Source organism: Halichoerus grypus, chromosome 4, assembly GCF_964656455.1.
Source record: "Halichoerus grypus chromosome 4, mHalGry1.hap1.1, whole genome shotgun sequence".
NCBI classification, from domain to species: Eukaryota; Metazoa; Chordata; class Mammalia; order Carnivora; family Phocidae; genus Halichoerus; species Halichoerus grypus.
Genome location: NC_135715.1, coordinates 107,876,638 through 107,899,169, shown reverse-complemented (window position 1 = coordinate 107,899,169; position 22,532 = coordinate 107,876,638). Strand labels below are relative to the sequence as shown.

Here is a 22,532-nt window from a genome sequence, read left to right as displayed (position 1 = left end):
ATGGTAAAATAGTCCCTAAGTCTTTGCATTGGCTTTATGATGGAGGCTGGCCAAGCAGAACTAGGGCTGAGCTTCCCCCAAACTGAGGAAGTATTTTGAGTTCCCCCACCTACTTAAAAAACATTTTATAGGAGTACCTGGGTGGCTCAGTCGGTTAAGCGTCTGCCTTCGGCTCAGGTTATGATCCTGGGGTCCTGGGATGGAGTCCCACATCGGGCTCCTTGCCTGGCAGGCTCCTTGCTTCTCCCTCTCCCTCTGCTGCTCCCCCTGCTTGTGCTTGCTCTCTCCCTCTGTCTCTCTTTCTGTGTCAAATAAAAAATAAAATCTTTAAAAAAAACATTTTATAGGACAGAGCATGTTACCCCTTTTAAAGTTTATATTTAAAGCTTTTTGGAAGGGGCACCTGGGTGGCTCAGTTGGTTGAGCGACTGCCTTCGTCTCGGGTCATGATCCTAGAGTCCTGGGATCGAGTCCCGCATCAGGCTCCCTGCTCAGCGGGGGGTCTGCTTCTCCCTCCGACCCTCTTCCCTCTCGTGCTATCCTCATTCTCTCTCTCAAATAAATAAATAAAATCTTTAAAGCTTTTGGAAGAATCCTATTGGTGTTTTCCTTGGGAAGTAAAGTGACACACCTTTTCCTTAAAGCTGTCTAACCAAACTTCAAAATGGCAAATAAAGAGTGAGTATTAGCAAAGTGATTATTAAACAAAGGAACCTTAAACTACGGGACTGCATAGATAGTTCATTCTCCCTCATGGCAGCCCTGGCTCTATCTTTCTGGGAAGGATACTGCATCTTAAGAATACACCTAAAGAATGAGGTCACAACTCACTTAAAACTCAAAGTTCCTAAAAACAAAAGATCATTTACATGGCAGGCACTAGGATGTCCAGGCTTCATGGAATTTTTCCAAGTTCTGTCATCACTGGGTCTAATAAAAATTAACAATCTTCTGAAAATGGTCAGAAAATATGAAGAAAATATTTGAAGTCAAAAGAAATAGAAATATTACAATGATACAATCTTTTGTACTGACACTAAAAAACAGTAACAAGTTGTAAGTTAAGGTGTGGACAAAAGTAAGGTTGGGGTGTAAATTTGGCACTATATTTCGAGGGTAATTTGCCTCAGTGCCTCAAAAGTTCTAAAAATCAATTCTTTTGTGAAATCTCACTTTTACTCATTAAGTTTCTTTCCTGCTCCTCCTCCTTCTTTTAGGTAAGACAAGTAACCAGAAATTACCTACAGAATTGTTTATTGCAACTTTTAATTTTACCTATTACCTATTTTTGGACCTTAAGGTAGTTCCTGATTTTTAAAACTTTAAAAAGTATGGAAAATTCATGTAATAAATGGTCTATCATGATCTTATTAAATTAATTATTTAGAATTAGATTTACCAATATGAAGGTTTACCACAAAATATTTTCAAGTTAAAACAAAAAAGCAAGGTACAGAGCAATATAGTGAATACTTCAAAAAAAATCCAGCAATTTGTATGTATTTTTTTCTAGATAGAAAAGTCTACAGGAATATTTAAAAATGTAGTAGCAGTTATTATCTTTGAGTGGTGAACTTCGGAAGATTTGTTTCTTGTCCCTTTTGATTATCTTCCACTTTCTTATATTTTAATTAAATATAACTTGTGCAATTACAACATCACAAAACTTGAACAGAAAAATAATAACAGTCTTCTACATAGTCACATAACATGACTTAATATATGTTTTGTTAAAGGATACTGTTTCTCAATAATTTCTTAACTGTGGGGAACAAAAAGTAAAATCACTGGCATAATGTGAGAAAATGTGTGCATTTATATCTCTTCCTGAAAACGTTATGAGGCTTGATTTATATTCCTTTAGGCCCCCATGGCTACCTTTTCTAATTTCCTATTAACATTAAAATGTTACATTAGACCTTTTCTTTTGATAGAGTAATAATTACTTTCATGAGGATTCATTTAAATTCTCATGACATGTGTCTTTTGCAGAGAAGTACTTAATTATCTCTGTTACTTATGGTTATGTTTAGGAAACCCATTGAACTTTTATTCATATTTCACAATTATCCAAATAACATAAGCCTTTCTAGCTGGGACCTCTGTCCTCTATCACATTAACTAATAAAGATGCTCTTCTCATTTGATAGTTTGGGGTTTAGACATATGCCTACAAAAGAGTAACCATTCTATGAAAACCACTCTCTCACCATTTTTTAATTTTCCCCCTAGAGGACTGTCATACGTTTTAAGTATTTGTTTGATCATGGAGATAAAGTAGAAGGAGCTGGAAATTTCACTTATTCCATGCCTTTGATTTTGGAGAATACTAGAGAAGGAAATTCTTGACAATATCATAAAGGGTATGTGCCTATGGTGCTTCCAACCTCCTTGGTACTTAATATTCAATCTTTTTATCTGTGGTATGTCTTCATGATTGCCTCCATCTCCATAATGCTTTCCTTTTATTTTTTATTCACAAAGCTGTAAATAAATAAGGTTTCATTCCTTCTAGGGATAGTTGCTACCATTATAGACCAGTGACTTAAACACATGGAATTTTAGGTATCAGCCAGAACTTGAGAAAGACTTGAGAAGAAGGAAGCATTGGGGCCTATTTTGGAAGTGTAATTTTTTTTTTGCAGTCTCAATAATTTAAAAGAGGTTGAATGCCAACAGATTGATTGAGTGATTTCCAGGTGGGTTTTTAGCACAAACATCTGTAGTGCCTACACATGTGTGTGGGGTGTTACAGGGACTGAAAGCACTGATGGCATTTATTCTCTAGAAATCAGTGGTGCTAACTGTATTCCCAAAGCAAAAAATGTTACTCTCAAAATGCCACTAATCTCCAAATTGAGAAAAACTCCTTTGGTGGTTATGAGAGCAGCTTTGTGTCAGTCAGATGAGTGTTCATGTTCTCATCATGCCACTTCCTAGTTTGATGATATTAAGAAAGTCTTTCAACTTTCTAAACAGTCACATAATCTGATTTGTCAAATGCAAACAACAGATTTTTTTGTGAGTATTAACTGAAATATACAAATTGTTTAATTTAGCATGTGTCTAAAAATAAATTCAATAACTATGACTATTCTGTTTTTGCCTACACCTCAGCAACTTATGGGTAGAAATGCTGTTGTCTTCATCGTTATATTCTCAGTGCCTATTTTGGTTCGCCGTAAGTGAGGACTAATTAAAGGAGTAAGTTTTAAAGTCTTTCAAAATAGGAAACAAGAAATTATGATTGAGAAATATCTTTTCAAATCAAAATTGGAACTTGAGATGAGTAAAATTTTAGTCTTTGAAGAGTCCTTAATGGTTAAAACACAGCATAACAGAGAGAAGATATTGCATCAGCCCGAAAGAGCCAAAGCCTAACCATCTGCTTCGTATTTCACTAAGCCTAGAGATGAGAAAAAAGATGTGAATTTTGGTACCCCCTGGGAGATTGGAAGAGGATCATACAGGATTTAGAGAATAGAACTTGCAAGGAAATGTCAATAATTTAGGCTTTTTCTTTTACATTTACGAAGGAAACCTGTCAAAATTTTCCCCTTCCTTAACAATGTAGTATATGAAATAATTCTGCAGATTCATTTCAGAGGGCTTTTGAGAAAGACAGGTAAAAAAAGAAATAGACCATTTCTACTGAAATTTCAGAAAAGGACACAGAACTGTAAAGCTTTAGTCCAATGATAATAGAAACTCGAGTCAACCATGTTGAATGTGTCAGTTTTATTCCACTGAGAAATACATCCTTTGTCTCTTGCTAAATAAAAGACAGGGTTTTTACTTTGGTACTTTTTGTTTTTTCTTGGTAAAGAAGCAGTTCTAAACAGGTCCATGTTGAGTGTGTTACAATTTTCCATATCACTGCCTACAGAAAAAAAAAAAAAAATACCAACCAACCAATAATGTTTAAGTGATCAAGGGGAAAAAAAAAATACAACTTTCTCCCTGAAAATTAAATGTCAAATTGGATTTGAAATGTTTACAGAGATACTTTTCATTTGTTCATTATGATAGAAATGATAAATGAGCAAAGCTTCTTCCTGGGGATAATGTACTTTAAATTTTCGATTTTGTCCTGGTTTTATATAAGGTGTTTTGTAAGTACAAATTGCCATTTGCAGCACCAAAACCACCTGGTGTTTAATAAAGCATAGGGTGACTGAAAATTTGGTAGCTGATAGAAAGCATAAAAATATGCAATTAGTTATAATTTTCTCATGATAGAAATACATCACATTTTTGCACTTTTTCATCTCATGAGAATAGAAACATGTATACACACACAGACTCACTTCCCAATTCATATATTTCCCAGAGATGTCATTTATTTGAGCACTTATAATGTATTCTTCATTAAACCTTGTCATGTGCTTCTAGTTATTATTGCTGGCCTTAGTCATGTGCAGATGTATTTTAACTGTCATTAGACATCAAGGAGAAGAAGAGGTATTTTATTTAAGTAGGTGGCGTTGAAACTAACAGAAAGCAACTTAGGAGAAAAGGGCCTTTAAATTCATGGTAAAGTACCTAACAGCTTGTCTGTTTCCTACTTACCAAGTCAGACTTTAAATAAAGTGATGCTTGGGCTGTGAGATGTAACTGGGGTGTGGTATTGGTTTCCTATTGCTGTTGTAACAAATTATCACAAACTTAGTGGGTTAAAGTGGCACATTTGTGTTATCTTTCAGTTCTGGAGGTCTAAGTAGTGTCCATAGGACTGAGTTCTTTTGGGGGCTCCAGGTGAGAATCCATTTTCTCGCCTGTCTCGGCTTCTAGAGGCTGCCCGCATTGCTTGGCGCCTGGCCCCAGTCTCAGATGGCTGCAAACCTCCGCTTCCGTTTTCGCATCTCTCCTCTCTGATTTCCCTCTTATAAGAACTCGTGATTATATTGGGCTCACCTGGGTAATCTGGGCTAGTCTCCCCACCTCATGGTCCTTAGCTTAATCTCATCTGCCCAGTCCCTTTTACTGAGTAAAGTGACATAGTCTCAGGTCTGGGAATTAGGATATGGACATCTTTGGTACCATTATTCAGCCCCCTCAAAGAACTCTTATTCAAGCATTTGGTTAAGCTCTCTTAATTAGTCTTAGCTTTGGGGATAATGGAGATCTGGTACAGTGGTATGCTAATTTTAAAATACAACAATATCTGGGGGACCTGAGTGGCTCAGTCGTTAAGCGTCTGCCTTCAGCTCAGGTCATGATCCCAGGGTCCTGGGATCAAGCCCCGCATTGGGCTCCCTGCTCAGCGGGAAGCCTGCTTCTCCCTCTCCCACTCCCCCTGCTGAGTTCCCTCTATCGCTGTGTCTCTCTCTGTCAAATAAGTAAATAAAACCTTTAAAAAAAAAAATACAACAATATCTGTACATACAGTATGAGGGTATATGCACATATGTCTGTAGTTAAGAGTAATTAGGTTTCTAAATTATCAATAATGACTCAGCTGGATAATGGAAATTGTTAATTAAAAATCATGTTATCATTGAAATGTGGATACTCTTGTCAAAAGTTCAGAAAAAAAAAGGAAGTAAAAAAACCAGTGAATCACTGAAGTGGTGATTAGTGAAAGTTTATTGTGTGCACACCAAAAGGATAGTTTGCGAATGGGGAGTACTCAAACCAATACATGGAATGAGGCTTAGAGGTATATTGTTGTTTTTGTTTTTTTTTATTATGTTAATCACCATACATTACATCATTAGTTTTTGATGTAGTGTTCCATGATTCATTATTATAAATCAGCTTGTATAGTGTAGAAGCAGGGACTATTCGTCACAGTGATTGGTTACAATATTAGAATTTTCTTAAATGGAAGAGAATTGGTTAGTGGTTGCTTCATATCCATTTTGGGGAACAATTTAAGTTTTACTTAAATTTTCAAAGGCATAAGCAAGAAGTGACCCAGGTCAAGTTAGCCTCGTTTATCTTGCAAAATAATCTAAATTAAGCTTTGCTTGTATGACTAAAGCAGTTTGTCTGTTCAGTGAATTTTCAAGGCTGTTCTCCATTTGTGTTTGATTTTAAAACTCTTCATTACTAATTGCCCCCTTAATACAAGCTTGGGCAGATTTTTAAGGATGGATTTAACAAAGATAAATGATACTATGAATTACAGTCTTATAATGGATAATATGGTTTATTTTTTATTTTTATTTATTTATTTTTTAGACTTTATTTATTTATTTGACAGAGAGAGAGCACAAGCAGGGGGAGTGGCAGGCAGAGGGAGAGAGAGAAACAGACTCCCCACCGAGCAGGGGGTCTGACACAGGCTCAATCCAAGGACCCTGGGATCATGACCCTGGGGTCATGACACAGGCTCAGTCCAAGGACCCTGGGATCATGACCCTGGGGTCATGACACAGGCTCAGTCCAAGGACCCTGGGATCATGACCCTGGGATCATGACACAGGCTCAATCCAAGGACCCTGGGATCATGACCCTGGGGTCATGACACAGGCTCAATCCAAGGACCCTGGGATCATGACCTATCATGAGGGTAGATGCTTAACAGACTGAGCCACCCATACGCCCCCATACGGCTTATTTTTAATCAACCAGGCATTTTGTGGAGGAGAACTAATGCCTTGATAAAATGAAACTGCCAGGTTTGACCAATTTTTGACCTACATTTCCTCACACCAACCTTCTTAATATAATCCAAATATATTTTCCTATTTCTATTAAACATAGACTTAAAATGGTTAGTTACATTTTATCTTACACTTATGATAATGATATTTTTAAAAGAATGATCTTTAAAGAAAAACACTATCATTAATATATTTGGCTAAGTTAACATTGCATAACCAGCTATTGTAAAAGTGTAATTTTCAGTGTAGTCTTTAAGAGACTCTGGAGGATAACATTGAACCTCTCTCAAGTTTGATTTTTAGTTTTCATGGATGCTTTAATTTTATATGGTATAATCTTTAGTATTCAGGTTATTTTATTTTAACCATGGGAGAACTTAGTTTATTTTTGGCGATTAACTAAATAAAGCTATTTATCTTTCTGATAATAAAATATAAAACACTGGTATTGTTTTGGTTTTCCTCCGCCCTACCCCATCCAAAAATAACGTATAATTCTTTTTGGAAAATATGATTTTTTTCCATTGAAATCACCTTGTTAGGGCAAATATGAAGTCTTACGACAGAACCTTCTGCCCCCCAGGAGCTCATCACCAGTGGCTGCAATACACAGAGTAAAATATAGTAGGCGCTGTTTGGTAGTTTGGGTGGAATGTTCCACGTTTAATATATGTGCTGCCGAAGCGAGCACTGGGTGGAATGCTATGGAACTGGTGATGGAGGAAGAAAAAGTTTGTTGGGGAAGTTTTGATTAAAGGAGTTAAAATGTCTTCGGACTTTTGAGAAAGACTAGAATTTTGTTGTAGGGGAAAGGGCATTCGATGTAAAGAATAAAACAGTAAAGACACATAAAATTCTATATTTGGGGAAAGTGGATAGAACAGCATAGGGAACTAAAAGTGTAGGTTGAACCGTGAAAGGAGAGGAGAAGAAAGCATTGAAGAAGAAATCCTTTAGCCATATTATGAAAAACAATTCACATGGAATTCTGAGGAATTTTTTCTTCATCTGCATATGCACATTTTTCTGGACTAAGGGAATATAAAGGCAAACGATGTAAGGTACTTCCTAATACTCGATAACTAACACAGCTCCTTTAATTTTTCAGGAGCCTCATGGAAATTTGAAGTTGAATTCGTATAAATTATTTTCTGTAGATGTCTACAAGAATTCTGTTCTCCTGCTAATGAAATCATTGCCTCTTATATGAGAAGAAAGGAAATACAGCTATATTTCTCTTTTAGCAATTATGAATGGTATATTATTAACCATCATATATCTGTTAGCAATGAGATGTAGATATACTAAATAAGTATTTGTGATGTTAACTGAGTTCTGAAAACCTGTCACAGCTTTTCCCTAATACTTAGCTTGTGCAGGAGGTTCTAGCAATTCTTGAACTTCAGATAGAATCAATATTTCACTCCTCAGGAATTCAGCTGTTCAGTGGGTACTACCCTTCCTTTACCTTTCATTTGTAATTAGTTACCAGAGTTCATCATTTATACTTCCTTTAAATCTCTCCATAGTGTCCTGTTATGCATGTAGAAGGCAATTACTTTTTTTTTTTGGTAAATTAACATTCTCATTAGTATTTAAATAGCAAGTTGACTTCTAAGGGAAATGGCATAACATTATTATAAATTGATCATGGTGAAATACTCAAGGAGCTGGAATCTACATAATTATTCAGTAGACCCCTATTGATGGATATTGGTTTTAGTATTTGACTTTGATCCTTCCTGTTTTTTGAAAAGATAAAAAATAGCAGTTCATCATGACATTAAAATGAGAAAATATAAATTAGTCTGTGGCAGCTCATATATCTATAATCTCTCATTTAAGACCAAATATATCCAACTTCCAAAAACATTACTATAAATTTTTTTTTTAAAATGAGCAATTAGATGTTTTCATATAAATGTAGCAAGATTATCATACTAAGCCAGGGTGAATCCAAACTTAGTAAACTCTATAGGCCTATGGTTGTCCCATAGATTTTGACTGCAAGAGTCTATTATTATAAAGAGATAGACATGGTACTAGCTTTGATCATCTTCCTTAGGGATGTAAGTGAAACTGCCTGCACATTCTCATAAGCTTCTTGTTTTAATTACAGTGTATAACATTACATTTCATACAATAGGAAGATATTTAAAAGAAGATTAGTTTGACTATCTCAGAAGTATGGCATGAAGCATTAAATAAGATAAGTGGAAAATACATAGACACACAAAATATTTATTTTTTATTTTTTTAAAGATTTTATTTATTTATTTGACAAGAGAGAGACACTGCGAGAGAGGGAACACAAGCAGGGGGAGTGAGAGGGAGAGGCAGGCTTCCTGCTGAGCAGGGAGCCCGATGCGGGACTCGATCCCAGGACCCTGGGATCATGACCCCAGCCGAAGGCAGACGCTTAAGGACTGAGCCACCCAGGCGCCCCCACACACAAAATATTTAGCTTCTGATTCACGGAGCTCAATCCAGTGGATATCTTTTAAAATAATCACCTTGAAATACTGAAAATTCATTCATTTGAATCGTATAATCAATGCTTTTAAAAACCCACCTTGAAATGGAATATCTGGTTGAAAAATAAATAGGTGAGTTGTAGCAAGCTATTCCTTTTTTTTTTTTTTTTTTTTTAAGATTTTATTTATTCATTTGACAGAGAGAGGGAGAGAGAGAAAAAGAGAGAGAGAGCACAAGCAGGGGAAGGGGCAGAGGGAGAGGGAGAAGCAGGCTCTCTGCCGAGCAGGGAGCCCCATGCGGGGCTCAATCCCAGGACATGGGAACCACGACCCAAGCCAAAGGCAGACGCCCAACCGACTGAGCCACCCAGGTGCCCCTGTAGCACGCTATTCTTAAATGCTGTTTCCTAGAGGGATAATATAAAACTGTCCCCAAAATCGCAACAGTGCAAATTGTCTTTAAAGGTTGGAGCTTGTGGGGCGCTGAATGAATAAATAAATAAAATCTTAAAAAAAAAAAAAAGGTTGGAGCTTGCTTAGCAAGCTGATAACATAGGCTCAATAGGTAAATCCTGTTAAGTCTATCATATATATATATATATATGTGTGTATATATATATATATACACACACATATATATATATTGAATTAGGGTGGATTTGCATACATGTCTATACATGTGAATATGTATTGAGGGTGGCTTGCATATTTTCCCAAGAGATTTTCTTCTGAAATTTTCTCAAGGGGATTATTCTGTATCTGTGTTTCAATGTAGGTGAACGTTTGGACATTAATACAAAACAAAATGAACAAAATACTTAACTGTCAAATATACACTTCTCAGTCTTAGCTGGATCTCCATCGCTGTTACAGACATCTTTTCACAGATTCCTAGTTGATTCCTTTTCCAATTTCCCATAGCAGTTATCCTAAACCTTCACCACTCTTTCCAATTCTACCTTTGTCCAAATTTCAAAATAATAATAATAATAATAATCTTGCTTTTCTGTTCTTTGAGAAAACATGATCAGGCAAGAATACCAGCTTCCCTGCCAGCTAATGATTTATCTATTTCATATTTTTATCCTTTCTTCCTCAGGGCAGGTGCTCCTACTAGTGTTTAGTTTCTCATTCCAGCACCATGAATTCTCCTTGGGAAACTGCTCCACTTTCATATCCCTGGGCTCCAGTCCCTCCTCCTCTCTGGCACCTTTTCCTCAGCCTCCAAGTTTACTCCATCTTTTCAGAACTCATCATACTTGAGCGTTGTCAAAATGACCCCCTTCCTCATTCCAACTCTTGAGATTTCACATGGTTTTAGTAAAGCTCCTTTTCCCTTGCCCTTCTCCTTTTGTATCTCTGGTTAAACTTTCTGTCCCCTCTATCCCCGTGCCTGACCTATTCTTATTTCTTTGCCCTCACCTCTTTCCCTCCCACCTCACTTTAATTTCATCTACATCTATTCTTAGAGTTTTTCACTGTCTTCTTACATCTCCAGGTTTGTTCCATGTTTCCAGCTTTAATTATTCTCCTGAATTTCAGATTTAAATGCATCACTGCCTGATGTATATTTATTTTTGGATCTCCCACAAGCATCTCATACTCATTATATTCTGAAAACAGTTGAAAAGTCATACACTGAGGGTCAAAGATCTGAATTTAAGATTCTGACATTTAATGAGATGGTGAGCAGAATATTTGACTTCAGTTTCCTCATCAAACATGGTCTTGAAACTCCATTTCACCAATATATTTATCTACCAATCATCCCTTCTCATATACATTATTGCAATAACATTCTCATTGATCTCCTTGTTTCCACTTTCACTTCACTGAAGTTTATTCTCAACATAGTAGTCAGAATTATCCTTTAAAAAAGTAAGTTAGTTTGTCTCTTTACTTAGAACCCTTCAGCAGTTTCTCATCTTGACTTTTAGTAAAACTCAAACCTTCAACTGCTGATTTCAACCTTGTATTTACTGATTTCTTGACCTCAACTCTTTTCTACTTTCTCTTTTTCTCCAGCCATTCTGATCTCCTTAGTGTTCCTTTAAATTTGCTGAGCACCCTCCTGCCTCAGGTCCTTAGTATATGACCTTTACCACATGACCTTTTATTCAAATGGTTATCTCCTTTACCTTTCATAAGTCTTTATTTCAAATGTCACATTGTCTGTGACATATTCTCTGACCACTTTATTTAAAATTGTACCTCCATCTCCCCAGCCTCCAATTCTTAATCTCCATCTGTTTTATTTTTCTCCATCGGGTTTTATCTTCTAATATACTCTATACTTTATAAAGTATAGAATATACTTTATATTCTAATATATCTTCTAATATATTTAACTCATTTATTTTATTTTTGTTTCTATCCTGCCACTAAAATTTAAGTTTCGTGATGGCAGGGATTTCTGCTTTAGGAAAAAATAATATATCCCCAGTGCCTAGAACATAGTAGCAACTCATTAGTGATTATTTAATAAGTAAATGAATGAACAAATTAAGATGGGGTAGTGGTGGTGGAAGTGCTTTTGAGGTTAAAATAAAACACTATAAAATACTTATTATTCCTTCTATTATACCTACCATTATTATTCCAATGCCCCCATGACCAGGCTCACACGCACATTACTTTTTCTTTTGTTTTTTTTTTTTTTTTTTAAATCAGTATGTTTTATCTTGGTTTTGAGATGACATCCAATCAATTTTTAAGGCATTTACTTAGAGACATATTTGAGACTTTCAACCATTTGGTCACTGATTCTTAACTCTTACCTCACTTGGAGCAGAGTCTCCATTTTAGTCCCCATTACTTCAGTTCAATCATCAGGAGCTTTTCTCTAGACAATTGCAACAGTCTCCTGACAGATGACTTTGTACAGTATTTTATTATAAATAACCTTTCTTAAGTACTTTTGTATGACTTCAAATTATCTACAGAACATTTCCTATGGTAATCAAGGTCCTTCATTCCTGACTCTGACCTATGTTTTTGAGATGTTATTTTCCAACACCATTAACAGTTCTTTATGGTCCTTTTTTATTTCTTTATACTTTCAATAAGTACTTATTGATTATTTACTGAGTCAAGCATTATACAACGGTATTTAGCAAGGCACCATCTCTTTTCCCTTATCCTCATAGCAATTTGTTATCATTTGGGAGGTAAGAAGGAAGGAAACAATCTAGCATCTCAAGATCATAAATCAAATGCAGAGTAGCTATAGGTACAATGAACATCCATTCTCATTTTTCTGGAATAAATTTGGTTTATGCCTGTTTCCCAGTATAATTATTAATAAGCCTTCCTTCATCTTCAGAACTCTCCCCGTTTGGTGATAAATTATATGGTTTCCTTGTCTATAAGCAAAACAACTTGAATTTCATCTCATGCTCTTGCCCTACATTAACTACAAAAGTTATGTGACAGTCTAAAGCAAAATTTAAGTCCTCCTCTTCTAGCAGTGGAATATACTTATAAATATCACACAAATTATTTGGTGAAAAAAAAATCAAGGTTTTATAACCTGAATGTCATTTCAATTTTAGAATCTTTTTTTTTTTTTGTTTCAAATGCACTTTAACAATTAGTTCCTTAGTTATATTGTCACTCTACCCCTTGTCTGGAATGCCCTATATTTACTCTCCATTTGTCGAAATCCTACCCATTTTTAAAGTAATGCTTACATCTCCAAACTATTCTGGTTTTGTCTTCATCTTTGTGGTCTTTTCTTTTTTTTAGATTTTTTTTTTTTTTTAAAGATTTTATTTATTTGACAGAGAGACACAGCGAGAGAGGGAACACAAGCAGAGGGAGTGGGAGAGGGAGAAGCAGGCTTCCCGCTGAGCAGGGAGCCCGATGCGGGGCTCGATCCCAGGACCCTGGGATCATGACCTGAGCCGAAGGCAGACGCTTAACGACTGAGCCACCCAGGCGCCCCTAGATTTTTTTTTTAAGATTTTATTTATTTATTTGAGAGAGAGAGTGAGTGAGAACACAAGTGGGATTGGGGGGGAGAGGCAGAGGGAGAGGGAGAAGCAGACTTCCCTGAGCAGGAACCCAGATGTGGGGCTCCATCCCAGGACCCTGGGATCATGACCTGAGCCTAAGGCAGACACTGAACTGACTGAGCCACCCAGGCACCCCTGTGGTCTCTTCTTTTACCAATTATTTTCTATATCATTTATTTGGCAAATTATTGTATAAAAGTACTTTTTTTTCCTCCTGGATCTGTTGACACAAGCAGTCTGCTGGATCCTTAAAGACAAAGATGGTGACTTCTACATTTTTGTAGCACCTACCTAGAGCCAAATACAGAGTATGCTCAATCAACTTAATGTAAAAACAAAACAAAACAAAACAAAAAAACCAACCCAGCTATGATAATAGAAGTAATAAGTGTGGTATTGATGGTGAATTTATTGAAAAATATAATAGGATAAGATAAAATAATAGCAATTTCAGGTAATATCTATAGTTTGAAAGTGGAAAAAAATAGTTATATACCCACAAGTTGTGTATATGTTTGTGTATGTTTGTAATATATATTATTGAAAATTACTTTGAGGTCAAGAGAGAAGAGGTTAAGGGAGAGAAAAAAAAGATATACTGTATTTGATCCCACTGTGTGGAAAATGCACCATCATTCTGTATTACTGGGGGAAAAAAGTCAATTAAGTTATGGTCTAATGCTTTCATGTCCCTTAGAATTTTTATTTGCTGCACATTTAAAGACCTACTTACTGATAGATTTTTTATCTTGAATCATTCCTGTATATACATAACAAAAGTGTAAGTGATATCAAATGGCTACGATTTGATATGGCTAACAGTCCTTCACATTCAGAGATCATCAATTGTAAAAAATATTCCTATTTCAGACATTTAAAATATTAAAAAGGTAAATATTTTATTGAATGGATTCACAGTGTATAAATAAGTATATTGCAAAACCAAAACAAAATAAAAAACAAGACATATGATGAGTTTACTAGGACTTGAGGAAAGACTACAAAGCCTAAATATTCTGAAGCCATTGGGGGAAAATAATGTGATTTTTGGGTACCACCAATTGTAGAAACCCAAGTTAGAGCAAAGCTTTATGGAAGTTACTATCACTTTTGCTGTCCAGTAACAGAAGCTGTCATCTGGGAACTTGTAGCAAAAAAAAGAAAAGAAAATATTATGATAATGGGTATCTAATTAACGTAGAGACATGAAGCCCCAGTATCAGGATAGATGATTAGGACCTGAATTTCTCAGAGATGGAGTTTAAGTACAATATTTAAGTTTTATTTCTGATTTTTCTTTCTCTTAGAGCAGAGGAAGAAACTAAAATTTCTATACTCAAGAACATCTGCTTTGGATCAACATCTATAAAACCCACTGGCTGTGATTACCATATGCCTTATCCAATATGACCAAAGTTCTAGTCGTAAACACAAACAGAATTCTTAACTATTTTCAGAACAGATTGTGTGAGACTGCAACATAGTCAATTCTATCAAAATTGTGTGCTTGAGCTGAGTGGCTAAAATTAAGATAAATAATTGGTTTAGTTTTGCTGCTGAACAGAAAATGTGGATCACACTCATGTACCTTTTATGTATTGCTTTCCCACATTTCATCTTTGTACTGCTCTTGTGTTCGTGTTCAGATCATTCATATTTTATTTCGAAACATTTTCATTTTCAGATCAGCAGTTGTGTGATCCTGGTGAATTTCTTTGCCACGATCATGTGACTTGTGTCTCCCAGAGCTGGCTGTGTGATGGGGACCCTGACTGCCCTGATGATTCAGACGAGTCTTTAGATACCTGTGAGTAGAAAGGTTCTCGTGCCATTCAGATTTACCTTACATGTGAAACTAAATGTCAGTTGTTTTCACAGACGACTGCTGTTCCAGTTGCTTTTCTTTCTTTCTTTTTTTTCTAAATAGCCTAGGAAACTTGAAATCTTTTGTTTGTGTTTCCTTTAAAATGACTATGTGAATGAGACCATAAAATGCAGTTTTGTAGTGTGAATTAATTTTTGAAGGGAAGAAAATGCAAGGTTAATTATTTCAATGTGATTGTGTTAACTACTAGAAAAAAAATATCTTGAGGAGGAAAAAAAATCCTTTAAACATAACACTCAAAGGGAATAAGACCATATCCAATAATTTATTTCACTCATTTTGAGACAGAAGAGCATATAGAAGGAATAGTAAAGTAATCAAGTTGAGCTCCCATATTATTTCTGTTAATGTCTTCAGGCACTATACAAATTATTGAACATGTTTTCTTTAGAAACGGCAAGACAGAAATTATATTTATTCATCCATACATGGAGCTTCTTTGCCTTAATAATATTAGATTCAGAAGCTCTTCACACACATGGATCCCAACTATAATAATACCACTTTATCGAACTTGGAGTTCACTGAGGGCTTTGCATACATGAAAAGTGCCACTAATGCAAAATTATAAATGATAGGGCCCCAGCTAAATCTGCTATACTTTTTTTTTTAATACCTACTATCATATGGAGTATGAGCAGTTCCCTAAATTTTGATATTGATATTTCCAGCACTTCTAGTTTAGTCTGTGCACCCCCTGGAACCAGGTGTGACAGCTTATCAGTTTTCTCAAAGCCGCTACCTGGTGTTGTTGAGTCAAAGTGGGGAAAAAAAAATCCATCATCCTTAGTGCTTGATATTGTAAGAGATAACAATTACTGGTTCCATTTTCCATTTTTATTTACTTGCTTACAAGTCTTGCAGGCAGGGCCAATATAAGTTTGATGAAAATCTTGCCATTAGAAAGCAGAGGCAATGAATATTCATTTTCTTTATGTTTGCTAGTGTTTTTTAAAGTTTCTCAGCATATGGGTTCTTGAATATTTGCATTAGTTGCTCCTTCCTTTGAACAGATCACTTCTTCCATAGGAAGAGGTTGTAGTTGTTTACTACATTTGTAATTCTCACCAGTTTAATTCAGAAAACCTTTACTAGACTCCCTATAGCATAGAAAAAAAAAATAGGTTAATGGGGAAAAGCCCTAATGGATAAAATAAAATGTAGTAAATCCATACAAAAGAATGTTATTTGGCAATAAAAAATGAAGTACTCCTGCATACTACATGGATAAACCTTGAAGACATTTTCTAAGGAAAAGAAGCAAGTCACAAAAGTCCATGTATTTTATGATTTCATTCATATGAAAGATCTCAAATAGGCAAATCTACAGAAGTAGAAAGTAGGTGAGTGGTTCTCAGGGCCAGGTGGGGTTGGAGGCAATGAGGATTGACAGCGAATGAGTATGGGATCTCTTCTGAAGGTGAAAATGTCCTAAAATTAAATTGCAGTATGGTTGTACAACACTGTTAATACATTTAAAAACATTGACTCATACATATTAAAATGGGTGAATTGTAATGGTATGTGAATTATATAATAATAAAGTTGTTTAAACATGAAAAAGAAGGAAAAAATCTCAATAGTATGGCTGTGGGTGCAGATGGCATAATACTGAGAGAAGACAACAATAATAAATGCAGTGGGCATGAAATATATAAGTAGTAGGACCCTCCCCTATTGAAGTACCATCTGGGAGTTTTCTTCTTGTTAGCTGCAAGGTTAGGTTGCCATGGCACAATTAAAATAAAAAGTTAAATTTTTGAGTTTTGGTACTGGAATCTTGTGTTTCTGTCCTGATCCTTCCACAAAATTGCTGATGGGGAAAAATGACAGAGACGTGAGATAGCTTTGTGGAATGCATGTGCAGGAAGGCCACGTTAAGGGAAAAATTCCATGGAACTGTGTACCTGGCACAAAGCAAAAGCAATTGAGAAGACATGGTTGGAGAGCCTATAAAGGCAGGAGTATCCTTTATGCTGATGACGAATAGAGAATAATGATTTTCTTTTCTTTTTTTGTGTGTGCGCTAAAGAGGGAGTTCAGTAGGAGACTCAGACTGGAGAGGCTTTGTGGTAGAGAAGAGTAGCAAGGACCTGTGTGATCACAACCCAAGCCCAGAGAGGAAAGAGACCTTGCAGTGAATGCTCAAGTGGATGGGTGATAAGTATCCCTTTCCCCCTCCTGTGCCCACTCCACATCTCTGGGAACATGGCTGATACCCATCAGGGCCACACCAGTGGACTAGACCCGAGTTTGCCAGCCAGCGTCCACCCTGATTGATTCGGCATTTCTTGTGAATAGTCAGTGTATCCGCCACAAATGTTGTTAAATATTTGAATGTCCACCCTGCCCAGAATGTAGACAGCACCTTGGGCTTGGGAAAAGGTAGATCATTCACAGAGATTAGGGGCTTTAGCAGCCTGAGGCGTTAAGTTAGAAATTACATATGGGTTCATTAAAGATAGAGATAGACTTTCTGCTTTCTTAAAGTATTTTTAAGATGAAATTCATACCTGCTCAAGATATTTTTGGCAGTTTTTAAGTATATAGTTATTTTCCTCTCCAATAAAATGTGATGAATTCTATTTAAAAATATTTCTTCATTTTGGCTGTTCTTACTCTTTTAACATCAAAATTGCTGAATATCCTTAAAGGAAATGTTAAAACTATTCTTATATCAGTGTAGTTACATAACAAAACAGAGACGTGACTGTGTTCTCTACCTGGGTACTTGATCTGGGCAACATATTTGGATCTACATTAAATTAGCCTGTTCCAGATAAATGGTTTCGGTCAGTACCCATTGAAAGTTGGACAAGCATAGAAAAAAGCTTTATGAAAAATATCAGAGTTTTTCAAATTTAAATTTCTCAATCCAGATGTTCACAATTACCATTTTCTCTAATCATAGTGCTTTGTAATGTGTTGTTTTATGACATTCATATGCAGTCATCACTGATCTACATAAAATAATTGCATAATTTTATAATTATATGGATGGATTCAATGTGAAGGATAAATACTAGAAATCGAAAACCTTGAAGATTGATTCTTAGGAAGGGTAATTTTGTGCTCAGTGTATGAACGAAAATGTGTTATCATCTTTGATTTGAAGACAAAGTATGTTGTAGCTACAAAATATTAGATGAAAACAGCTGATGCAATACACTTATTTTTCCTAAATCCACTTAGCCTTTAAGATGAAAAGAAGACCAGTATAGCATCAAATTGATTATGATAGTGGGAAAGCTTTGCAGTGACAACATTCTAATAGGGGGAAAAAGAAAAGCTTTACTTGTGAAATGCTGATGATTGAAATGCTTTAGAAGATAAATGTGCATACAGAAAAACAAGAAATTTTGAACTTAAATGAAATTTAAATATTTGGGGATCTGAGATGTTAACATGCACGTATGTTCGTCTTTTGTGTTTATTTAGGCTCAGGCTCTAGTGGAAAAAAAAGGCAAGCCCCCAAAAAACAAACAAACAAAAAAACCCAACCAAACAAACAAAAAAACCAAAAACCAAAACCAAAAAGACCCCAAATTTTTGTGGGAGGTTGGTTTACCACTAAGATGATTGCATGTTGGGATGAGTTTTCTCAAGTATGCAATTGGAGAAATTTAATAATTTATATCCTTACATTGGATGTGAGAAATGATTCATTAGCCTCCTATTAAAAATAAAACTCCTTATTTCTCCATATTATTTGAAGTAATTTTTCAAGAGTCTAAATGGCTAATCATCTTTAGGTTCTACGAGGCAATGAGAATAGAAAATCAGGAAAATCACCATCTTTCTACTCAGTGCTTTTAATCCAGTTGTTAGTCTAGCGTTGTTGTGTGTGACAAGAATTAAGGTAAATGGTGATAATGTTTATTTGTGGAATGAAAGCTTAGTACCACCTGTGGCAGAGAAGTCTTCTTAAAAGGCAGTTTTATTTTGAGGTATTCAGAATTTAATTCCTTCTAGGATTTTCTGTTCAGTGCTTAATGATACTTCCTTTCCAACAATCTGCTTCAGCTGATGTGTGATGTTTTCTGCCAATCTGATGTTAATATACTTAAAACTAGATTCTTCCTTTTTAAGTCAGGAAGGTATTAGTTCTGCTGTTTCTTTTCCTTCCCTATTGCCCTACACCGCCCCCCTTCAGATAATCTTTTAGGGTGCCCTTCAATTACGTATCATACTTCGGATGTAATGACTCACTGGCCAACAAAGGCGAATAAAAATGGCCTTGAAGGAGGGTAAGATTTGCAACGTGGATAATTGTGATCATTGGCACATTGACTCTACTCTATCCTGTCCTTCTGAGGGATCAGCAGACTTTTTCTGTAAAGGACCAGATGGTAAATATTTTAGATTTTGTGCCCATATGATTTCCATTGCATATTCTTGGTTTTTTGTTTGTTTGCCAAACCCTTTAAAATGGGAAACAAAAACAAAAACCTTTCTCAGCGTACAGTCTATTCACCACAGGCCACAGGTGGGATTTGGCCAGTGGGCTGTAGTTTGCTAACCCCTGTCTCAGTGTCAGTGCTGAACTATCCCCACTGTTCGTATGGATTTGGGTCTGTGCCCAGATACTGCTGCCCCAGCGAGCAGCATCACCCCTCACAGCAGAAGTATGTGGCACAGAGCTCTGTGTGTACCCCCCACCACATGGGGCCAGACTCACCCAATATGGTGTCATCTACAAAAACTGGGTTCTTTGTCCTATGTTTGCATATCACCTTATGGGTTAGGATTGCATTTGATGCAAAACAGGAACAGTCACTTAACCAGATAAGGATTTGTTGTTCTTCTATAAAAAAGTTGCAAAACACCACCTTTCTGCTCTGCCATTCCTAGCATGGAGCTGTCAGTCTTAGAGTCAAAGCATGACTACTTCACCTCTGCCGGTAGATAATTTCATTTCAGGCAGAAAGAAGGGATGGGGAAGATGGAAAAGGCAAGTGCCAGTCTCTCTGTTTAACAAAATATCAAGCTCAGTGGATTTCTGCTTAAATGCCCTTGGCCAGAATGAAACAGGTGAGGTGTGGGGCAATGAATATTTTCACCAGGGCCCATTGCTTTCCAAAAGAAAATTAGTGGCTCTGCTATTAAAGAACAAGGGGAGGGTAGCTATTGGGTGGGCAGAGACACCAGGCAGCATGTGCCACAATGTCCTTTCCCTCCTCTTCCTTCTCTCCATCCACCGCATGGGAGGAGCCAGTCACAGTGCACCATCAGGGCTTCTGAATCCCAGCTGCTCGGCTCCAAAGCCAGTTCCTCCATGAATATCTTTGCTCTCAGGCAACTGACTTAACTTTTCCAGGCTTCCGTTACCTCGTCTGTACAAAGGACATGACAGTACCTGCCTCATAGTAATGTGCTTATAAAATAGTGTCTGTTGCAGGGCACCTGGGTGGCTCAGTCATTTCAGCGACACACTCTTGATTTCAGCTCAGGTCATGGTCTCAGGGTCATGAGATCGAGCCCCATGCTGGACTGCAACCCTGCTTAGTATTCTCTCTCTTTGCCTCTCCCCTGTTTGTCCTTTTCCTCTCTCTCTCTCTCTCTCTGTTAAAAAAAAGAAAAAAAAAAAGAAAGAAAGAAAAAAAAAAAGAAAAGAAAGAAAGAAAAAGAAAAAGTGTCTGTGGCATAGGAAGACTTTCTTCACCACACACCCTACCCTGAATTCCAGATGCCCAGAGCTCTGACCAAGTACCTTACCCTGAGGGTCATTTGATAGAACATCCTAACTGCCCCTCTCTCACATTCTTACTGAAAATTGGCTTTATTCTCCAAGGGTGTGGCTAGGGATAGGATTAATCTACCACATACACTCATTTGATTTAAGTTGTTAACAGTTTTTAGTAATTAGGTATGTTATACTCAAACAATAGGACAAATACGGTATCGAGATTATTTGGGGACAGGTGGCTTTTTTCTAGGAACTCTTCCAAAAACATCATGTTAACTAATTGACTAAAGTTAAAATACATGGCTACAAAACACATTAGTGAATAATCATATTTCATCAACACTGCAATCCTGAAATGTTGAGGTTATCTCATTTTAAAAAATGAAGAAATTGAGTTTAGGGTCCTCTCCTCTGTCCTCCTGTACACTGGCTGTTATTGGTGAAGGCAGAGTTTATATTTCTTTGAATTTGCTTTCCTTTTTTGAAATGCTGAGGTAAAGAAGGATCCAATTCCTCAGAGGACCCCTTAGGCTACTTAATTTAAAAATATGATGTCATTTGAAAAACACAAAAAGCTATCCCAACAGGGTTATAACACACTGACGGGAGTGATCAGTTCTAATTGAATAATGCCGTAAAAATAACAAGTCTCCTGGGTAATAGGAATAGAAGTATTTATAAAAAATGAAAATAGCTGTGAGTTGTTAGGGTTCGATGTGCCTCTGCATGAGTTGATCACTTCTATTGTGTTTCTGGTGTGTAGGATTTTAAACTTTATTTAGATAGGAAGATATTAATGAACTTCTTATATTTGTACAGTGACCTTTCCCCTAGGATATAAGGTAGAAACCCTTTTATAATTTCCTTCTAAATTTTCTTTCTTTGACAGAGGTCAGAGAAATAAAATGAAATTCAAGTGAGAGGTTATTAGCAAACAGATCCTGCCCTTTAAAAATATATAGTAGAATGGGACATTGAAACTAGACTATAGGAACAATAAAATGAATGGAAGTGTGGTGCTTGTTTCTAAGTAATAGTGATTTAGAGGTCACTTTGCAATGAGCTAATATATGAGAGCCACACAGCTAAGCTTTTCGTTAGGTAGAGGAGTTGAAATGATCTTACAGATTAAAGGGAAAGCATATGAGACCCATGAGGACAGTTTATGTCTCTTTCAATTCTTTTTGTTTTGCTCTTCATTTTATTCTGAGACTCCTCTCTTTAACAATGGAGAGGCCAAAAACATTGACCCTTCTTTAATAATAAAAAGACTCCCACTTAAGAGTTGATATAGAAGGGTGACAGAAAGGTGGGGAAAAGTGTAATTATGAATTGAAAGAGTCTGTCTAATGTTGGTTCCTTTTCCTAGCACAGTGGGGATGGGTGGAGGGTGACATTTCTCTTCATTCTGCCCCACAATGTACTAATGGGTCTCTGAAAGTCTGCCTCTGCGATTTTAAGAAAGCTTGATTGGAGGCAGAGGTGATAAAACTGAGTGTACTACGGTTCACACAGGAGAGCAAGACCAGCATTAAAAAAAAAAAAAAAAGCCTCACTTTTTGACTCAAGGAGCCACTGCTTGTTGGTTTTCTGATCTAAGATCACAGGTCACAGGATAAAAAGGGACTCGTGTCCCTCAGCCAGGACTGGCAACTAGAGGGAATGCAAACTTTGAAATGTAAAATAAAGAGGGTAAAACAAAATAGATGAATTCCACAGACAACTCTGATAAAATCTCTTTGGCTTAAGGGATGATGTACTGTAAACAAATGCTCTTGCTGGGCTCTGTAGGGACAAAGCTGAAGGCTGAACGAGGAGTCTTCTTAGAAACAATTCAATCCATCATTTATCCACATCTAATCTAGC

General features: G+C 36.4%; 1 protein-coding gene across 2 annotated transcripts in view; it reads left to right on the top strand.

Annotated features, from left to right (window-relative positions):
• The window catches only part of LRP1B (LDL receptor related protein 1B), a 1,832,840-nt gene that overhangs the window by 331,971 nt on the left and 1,478,337 nt on the right, over positions 1-22,532 (top strand). For both annotated transcript variants that reach the window (XR_013447098.1, XM_078070743.1), the window contains exon 2: positions 14,780-14,902. Coding sequence is in view for 1 of the 2 variants with exons in the window: in XM_078070743.1 (XP_077926869.1) it covers positions 14,780-14,902 (123 nt within the window). In the remaining variant the exon portion in view is untranslated. The remainder of the gene's footprint in view (positions 1-14,779; positions 14,903-22,532) is intronic.